Genomic DNA, 8,578 nt, shown 5'->3' with positions numbered 1-8,578 from the left:
GTGTAGCTTGTGATGGACATATCCCTTTGTTGGATATTATTTAACTCTTGGTGGAGTTAAAGCTTTCTTGCGATGGTGTTGGTCGCAAAAATCTTCCGTAGATTCTCCCACGCTTCCTTCGGCGTCTTGGCTTCTCGAATGTAACCGAGCATGTGATCATGAACACATGTCGCCAACCAATACATCACTCAACTTGCCGCTTGCTCCCATGTTGAGTAGTCGGCGTCTTTCGGGTCAGGTTGATTTTCTTGTGTTGCTTTGATGTAGCTCCAATATCCTTGACCGACAATGTATTGGTGCATCTTGTACTCCCAAGATGCAAAGTTGTTTCAATCTAACTTCTCTCTAGGGAAACTTTCTTTCTTCTTTTCCTTCTCTCTCGAACACAAGCTATGTAGTCGCACTACGATAGTGATGAGCCGGTTCTTCTTGAACGTCGGCGTAGATCACAACACGCGCGGATGGGCTAGATCATGCTACCAAACTGCTCTGATACCATATAAAGAATCGCATATGATTCTTGTGCAGCAGAAGAGATGTGTGTTATGTGTATCTGTGGGAGGAAAGAGAGAAGAGAAGAGAAAACACAAGATAGATTGGATAGAATGGAAAGTAGAATACTCAAGAAGAAGGTGTGTATTGACAAGTAAAATAGCAAATACAAAATGTAGCATTACAAGGAGTCACAACCGACTTAGTATGAAGTAGGAGAAGGGTGCTTTATATAAGGTCACCCTCTCTCTTCATTAACTCACTAAAACAACTACTCTCTCTTGGGGAATGTGAAGACTCATAGTCATGTGGAATATGGAACTCATTAGTTCCGTGTCATAGAATATGATTCTATGACACATAGTTAATGTGTAGAGAGTAGTGGTGTGACTTTTGACCTTTGAGTGATCATAGATTCTCAAATGGTGTGTTCACACGTTGCATTAGGCTGAGATTGATTCTCAACAAACTTCTTATACGTAACCACTATCGCGGGGCCTGCTTGAGGCCGTATAGACCCTTCATTAGTTTGCAGACTAGATGACGAGTTGCACCCGACCTACCCGCCGACCATTCATTTCAAGTGGATGGTAGACTTAGTGACGATGCCGATGGGGGTAGGGCAGATGCGGTACCTGGTGCTTGCGTGGGAGGACTTGACGAATCAGGTGGAGGGCCGCGCGCTACAAAACAAGACAACCATGGCCAGGTGCCAGTTCCTAATCGAAGAGGTGGTATGCCGATATGGGTGCGTAGGAAGGATAGTAGTTGACCGGGGAGAGCTAGATGTGCAGGAAGCCGAAGAGTCGTTCGATCGATTAGGGGTTAAACTCTCTCTCACTACGGCATATAATCCGGAGGCAAACGGGAAGGTAGAGTGCGGGGAAGGTAGAGTGCGGGCACGGGCCGATCGTGAAGGCATTAGTACGTGCATGTGAAGGACAAGTTGGGAGTTGGCTACGGCTCCTACCTTACGCACTATGGGCGGACCGAACTACGCACAGTTCGGTGACTGGGTTCATGCCGGCGGAGCTGATGTACGGGCAAAAGCCGATCATGCTGGTGGAGCAGAAAATTTCTTCCTGGGCCGCGGTGGACTGGAAGGACAATATGAGCCGGGAAGAGCTGTTAGCGGCTCGGATTCGGCAGCTCGAACGAAGATTGGAGGACGTGGAGCGAGCGAAGGCAAAGTTGTACACGGCAAGGGTAAAGAACAAGGGTTGTTTGACCGGACGCACCGGCTACAACTGAAGAAGATCGAGGAAGGCGATTAGGTACTGGTTTACGATAGCAGCCTCGACAACCAGCACAAGGCGACGCGGAAGTTTGCAAGGAGGTGGTTCGGGCCCTACACCGTAACGAGCGGAAACAACAATGGTACTTACCATCTTGCAGAGCTTGATGGGACGCGGATAGCGGTGCCGGTAGCCGGGAAGAGGATCAAGGCCTTCAAGAAGCGGCATGAAGACGAGCCAGACCTAGGAAGCGAGGACGACGATGACAACCGGTTCGAAGCGGGTGAAGTTTCGGAGAGAGACAGGTGAATACGAGCCGGGTTTCTCTAGCATTTGTCCCTCTCTAGCGCATGCCGGTGGATGTGTGGTTTGGTGGGGGTGGATGTCATGGAGAAAACCGGCCTTAGGTGGAATCAGGGAATTAGGCGCATGAAACGGCACTTACGTGTGTGCACTCAAATCAACACTTTGTACATAACTAGGAATAGGCCAGCGTAATGTGTATACCCTAGGAAGAATATATTAATAGGTTAGTAAATCGAAGCAGATCTCTGTCCAAAGGGACAGAGAATAAAAGTGATGTGACCAAGATGTAACAGTCCTTCCCCAGCGGCCTATAAAAGGAAGGGGGGGTGCATTTTGGCGAGGACGAGGTGTTGTCGGACTAGGAACTGAGCTCTCTCCTCCTTTATCGTTGTTCACTGCGGGGTTTTGGGTCGGTTTCCTCTGCTTCGAGGAAAGCCCAAGTGCTTCCTGCAAAGGCTCCACTATGTGTGTGTGGGTATGCGGTCGCCTATGTTGGGTCTGTTGCCGGTTTGCCGATTGTAATCTTGCAATCACTGTAATTATTCTTATTATTGGAACTGATTCTCTTGTTTTCCGTCTCTCGGTGTTTCCTGTGTGATTCCCTTTCATTATCTGGTGGGTGCGCTTCTCTCTTCGTTCCGCATACAAGGTCGTGGTTCATTCGGCCGGTAAACGTTGCTTGCCGGAAGCGGGTATTCACTAGCACAACGCTCTCTCTTTCTTCGATCTCTTGCACTCCTCGGTCCAAGGCCCCTACAGTCCTGCCTTAGTTTCTCACGCGTAAGCGAAACAACACGACAATGTACAAATCAAACACTAGAACAATATCTTCAGTGTTTTCTAAGCTATCAACAAGATGATTGGGCAGATATTTTACATTTTGCTGAGTTTGCTTATAATAATTCTATCCACTCCTCTACTAGGGTTACACCATTCTATGCTTATACAGGCCATCATCCTCGTTGGTGTCATGATATGGCTCCAAAAGGATTTGAACCCATGACCTTGTGTTACATGGGTTGAAGCCATACCATTAAGTTATGTATTGTAATACAAAAAATATTATTTTCATTTATTACTTTAGTATAGGAAATTCATGTATATTGCAGATCAAATATTGAAGGATCGTCTACATTGTGAAGCCCAATCACTTGTCTCTTGATTCTTCATTGAGTTTGATTGGTCAATTGTTAGCATAAGAGCTTTGTCAAAGTCAAAACAAGTGACATCTATTGCAAATTAATTCATAGAAATTAGTGGATGGGGGAGATTATTATGAGAGAATGGGAATTTTAAAAGTCCATTTTACATGTGTTGGAGATGGGGCAATGTTCCCATCTTCCATTTAGAGTGTTATGGTTGAGGCATTACTCAATGGAGATGCTCTTAGGAAGACAAATATTGGTTATGGATTGTATTTCTTTTCAAGGGTTTCATTAGAACATAGTAGACATCACTTTATCACTTGTGGAGTGTCTAGACCTATTTGGATATTCATATATATAGTGTGGGCATCCATTACAAAACATTTCAAAAATTCTTTCCAATGGATCTTCCCAAAGTTTGAATTTGTATCAGTACTACCACATTTGGAGATAGTGTTCAATTTCATGAAGTACTAGGGCTTATGGCATGTTTGGAGGATGGGGAATGTGCTTGTATTTGATGCACATGTATGAGTGAAAAGACCAATTGGGCCCTTGAAATATAGTTTTCTTTGGCAATTTCAATGTTGGAAATTTCAGGATTGATGTCACATGAGTAGGTCCAAATCATGTGTTGGCCCCTATGCCAAATGGTCTAATAGGTGTGCATGAGTAGGTATATGAATTTTTACATTCTCTTGGTTGTCAATTCTTTGTTTCTTTTCCATATTTGATCAAAACAAGAGAGAGAGGGAGATAGACCCAGTTAGAGTGGTGTCAATGAAGCTTTTCACACACACACACACACACACACATAAGGGCATCAACAAAATGGATTTAAGGGAAGGAGTAGAACGTTTTAACATGGCTAGAAGAATCTAAATCCACAACACTTAATTTGAGAAAGTTTTAGTGATGAGTGTACATTATATAACATATATATACATGCAATCCCAATCAAACAAGAGGTGGTTAGGATCACATGTTCTATTATGCATCTTTACAATATATTTGTAGTAAAAGAGACATATTTAGTAGTGGTAGTAGTAGTAGCAACAATAGTGGTGATGGTGGTAGTAGTAGCAGAAGTAATTTTATGATTGTTGATGGAGATCATTCCTCTTTTGTGTACGTATTTTTCATGCCATGGAGGTAGGTAGACATCTTTAAAAACACTCTATAATTAAAAGTTCAAGCTCCTATTTTTCAATAGAAATTATCTTTGAAGAATTAGCAAGTGTCTGGTTTAATGCTAAGGAATGGTGGAGAGGCAATGTGGAAAGTGAAGGTGTATCCTTGTTGTTGATAGTTGCCAAGGATTGAGATACGAGAATTTGATTTGATGGGTGCAAAGGCAAAACACATTGTTCCAGAGTTATCCATGGGGTACAATAAAGAGGTGATAGGAGGTGAGAATTGGAGATTCTCACCCAAATTAAATGTTATGGTTGGAATGGAAACTTTTGACCCCACACTCAATTTGAAACATGTGTCAAAAAGTCCCTCTCCAACATCAGGTGATGCAGATGGAAGTGATGTAGTGGCTTCCTTAAAAGCATCTCTAACCATATTGTATAGAGTTGAGTCAAGGCGAGTAATCACGGTGCCCGAATCAATCACTAATGTATTGGTGCTAGAAATTGTTCCGATTGAGCTAGAGTCAACAAGGATAGAGGAGATTGATACAGTGTAGAATGAGTTAGAAGTGGATGATAGCAATGGGACAATATTAGCATCTCGACCAAAACTAGAGCCAATTTCAAGGAATCCAACAGCAGAAGGGGAGAATGGGGATGGGAGGCAATAAGAAAATGTAGATGAATGACTTTGCATTGGAAAAGCCAATGTATCACGGCTGAGGCCTAGTAATCCATCGAATCCATCGAACAAACCCTCATTATCAAAGCCACATCCAAATGGAAAAGCAACAAGTTTCATTGTACCTAGAGTTATCGTTTCAATGGCAAGGTTGCCAATTGTGAACGAGCCATCTGCATATTGGATACCATACTCACAAATATTTCCTTTTGAGGTACAACCTGAGGCCATCTTTTTTGCTATTGTTTTGCAAAGAGAGGCATTGCAAGCCACCGATTTGTAGGTGGATGATGTCGAGGGGTCAAATATGGGATCATTTTGTCCATAACAAGAGGCACTACAAGGTTGGCATTGAGTCCATGCCAAATCGCTTCCAGTGTCTATCACTAAAGTTAGTTGCCTAGATGGTGTCCCTAGCCCCACTTCAATGATATAATTAGCCGTTCCTATGCTTTCACCTGATTTAACCATAGTTTTAGTCTCAATTGTGGTGCTTTTAAATGTAGACCCAGTTTTATTTAGTATCATTTGCACTCGCCTTTCTTCTACCTTCTTTACATCCTGTAACACATTAAACATGACCTCTCCACATACCTTAGTATTATTAACAGAGTCTAACCCCAAATTGCCAACCTTAGATTTATTATTATAATCTAACCCTCTAACATGAAACTTATTGTTGGAACGTAAAACAACCTTAGAATTATTATGATTATCCTTCTTATAGTACTTGTGGTGAATCTTGGCTCTTAGGATCCCTTCGACAACCTCACTTGCCTCCTCCTTGGTAACTTTCACTTTCTCATCACAATAATAACCCACCTTATAATTTTCCATTCCTTCTCCATACCTTGCTAGAACAATCAACACCAAGATGGTAATTATTATTATTATTGTAACACGTCTCAATACTTCCATCTTCTCCTTATTTTCCCTACCTTTGTACCTCTCCTACCATCCCCTCACTCCTTACGTTTATATAGATATACATATATACTCACATGTAGGAAAACATTTTAATAAAATAATGGCTTGTAAGAGTTGTTGTAACCATCATATATTTATGATAATTTGCCTATTCCATTAGGACCCATTACATTCTCTCACATCATCAATCCAAGATGTTCACAAAGTCCCAATAATTTCATCTTTGTCTTGACCACAATATTCATTCCCATTAAATATGTGCATCGCTTCACAAATATATTCGTTATTTAATACACTAGAATGATGGCACATTGTTGGTATTGCATCGACCAAACATCAGTGTGCAATCACTATTTTGGGGATGAAATGTTGAGCGTTCTTTTGTGATTCTAAAATAAATCGATTATCATGGGCCATGGCTCTTAAGAGATATAGAAAGATACATAGAACTTAATGTCATATTGGAAGAGATGTATACACATTAAACATAATTTTTTCTTGAAGTCAAAAATGATTTTCGAAAATGATATAGTATCAAACTTCCTTGGGCAAGCTTCCTTCTTGATATTAATATATGCATCTCCCCATCATACCTTTTCTACAAAACACTAAAATGTCTTTAATGTTGAAACCTAATTCTCTTTAAGCCTGTAGTCATTGTGAACAAAAGTAAAGACAAACGTTTATTTATCTATTGAGTGGGAAACATAGCCATTCACAAACCACGCAAATGATTAATTTTTATATTTAAGCATTTTGCCTTGTCTCAAGAGGGCCACATGTCAATTATGAATAATAGCTCTTCAATTTGATTAAGCCCATAGTTGTTGTAAACAAAAGTAAAGACAAACGTTTATTTATCTATTGAGTGGGAAACATAGCCATTCACAAACCATTCAAATGATTAATTTTTATGTTAAGCATTTCACCGTGTCTCAAGAGGGCCACATATCAATTATGAATAATAGTTCTTGAATTTGATTAAAGAAAGCTTGTAATGAAGGATTTGAAATGATGCAAGCAAAGGTTTCAATGAAGCCTAGATGGTAAAATATGTCATCATCAAGGACTTCACATCCCATGTTCCCATTACACGAAGTTTTGCGACTCGTGAATAAAATCTCATAAGATCAAGCTTTTAGTTTATAATGATCATATTATAAGTTATATATTAGTTTCATATCCCCAAAGTCAATATTAAAAATTTACTCAACCAACTATTGTTCCACTAAGGGGTTTTATTATAACAACATTACAGCATTATTGACCTCGTATGACTTGGTGCTTGCACAAAGGGGCATATTGTCATTAGTAATCCTATGTATAATGTCACATTATCATATTTCCTAATCCATACCATGACTATTTTGGGCAGATGATTTAAAAGATCTAGCATTACCCATACCAAACGATATAGTGATTGAACTCACATAAATAAACAAAATGCAAAAATGATTAAATATCAATGGGGACTCACTACCAATATGAAGGGTGAAAACGAGTCCTATGTAGGTCAAAATCACTCATATGTAGGTACATGAACCAAGTTTAAATATTTTGGTATAATACAATTTAATATATGTTATATATGCACTCTTACAGTAATATGTCTATGTATCTCTACTATGTTTTTCACTCACCTAATTAGTTGTAGTGTGGAATCTGACTTTTCTCATTAGGAATAATTTAGAATGAATAGCTATTCTCCATATCCATCCTTCTTCTTCTTTTTCGAGCTATACACTTTGGGCTTTTTCACATTGTTGTTTATTTGTTGGATCACCTTTCGCCATTAAGTATCTAGTTTAAAGTGGCTTACCAAATCATTGAGCCTCAAAACCATATGGAAGAGAAATAAGACCTTCCTCCTAGTGCGTAAAATATGAATGATAGTTAACTGGAAAGGAATCTTCAAAAGAAAGCTAATGATTCTAGAAGTAATAAAGATTCATACGAAGGACGTGAATCATGCTATGATTATGTGCCAAGTCAATTTATTTAATAGAAAACCTTTCAATATAGATTAACACATTTACCATTCTCACAACTAGATCTTATATTCGTACAATGCCAACAAAACCATAAAATTTGTATATCTCGTCAAACATGTAAATACACAATAGTTCTCATGTAGTAGATACTAGCAATGCAACAAATAATCAAACTAGTAATGACTCTAGGTATGAATAATTTGTACACATTATATTTCAAGGAAAAGTGTCTTCTATCATCCAATTCCACATTTCTATACACTCATAAATGCATTAGGTTTCTTTTAACTTTCCGCACCTAAAAGTAAATAATGATATGCTATATAGATGGATATCATAGAATTCATGAGATGCCAGATGTTATTTCCTTTTGTGCAACCATTTCCATCTTCATTAATGAACGATGAGTTATTTGTTGTGCTATTTTTTCTTGAAAAGATTGATCAAGACTTGCATGTGTGCTCTCAACAATGTTGATATCACCCAATTTAAGTGTTGTGTTTTTTACTGAGTATATTTCCACTAGTGTATAATAAACCCAAATGCATAATGGATGTTGTCAATTGGAACCTCAGAAGATAGGATATAAACGAATTCTATGAATGAATGTAACCACTAGCGATGGATCTTGAAATCTCTAGGATAACTGCAAAAATAAGAGAAA

The 8,578-nt window shown here is 39.2% G+C and overlaps 1 protein-coding gene across 1 annotated transcript; it reads right to left on the bottom strand.

The window, feature by feature from the left end:
* Positions 1–4,358: 4,358 nt before the first annotated feature.
* LOC147854814 (protein ASPARTIC PROTEASE IN GUARD CELL 1-like) lies at positions 4,359–5,952 on the bottom strand. The gene has a single exon (XM_087330845.1). It carries the CDS (start codon positions 5,912–5,914, stop codon positions 4,409–4,411), a length of 1,506 nt encoding a protein of 501 aa, XP_087186971.1. The 5' UTR covers positions 5,915–5,952; the 3' UTR covers positions 4,359–4,408.
* Between the last annotated feature and the right edge of the window lie 2,626 nt (positions 5,953–8,578).

Source organism: Azolla caroliniana, unplaced genomic scaffold, assembly GCF_043228905.1.
Source record: "Azolla caroliniana isolate FFs.n. ecotype wild unplaced genomic scaffold, voAzoCaro1.0.p SCAF_15, whole genome shotgun sequence".
Taxonomy (NCBI): domain Eukaryota; kingdom Viridiplantae; phylum Streptophyta; class Polypodiopsida; order Salviniales; family Salviniaceae; genus Azolla; species Azolla caroliniana.
Note: the sequence above shows the minus strand (reverse complement) of the source record. Positions and strands in the feature narration are given on the sequence as shown.

What these genes read in the sequence shown, in the direction of transcription:
- LOC147854814 (XM_087330845.1), bottom strand. Translation starts at nt 5,914, where the DNA reads ATGGAAGTATTGAGACGTGTTACAATAATAATAATAATTACCATCTTG.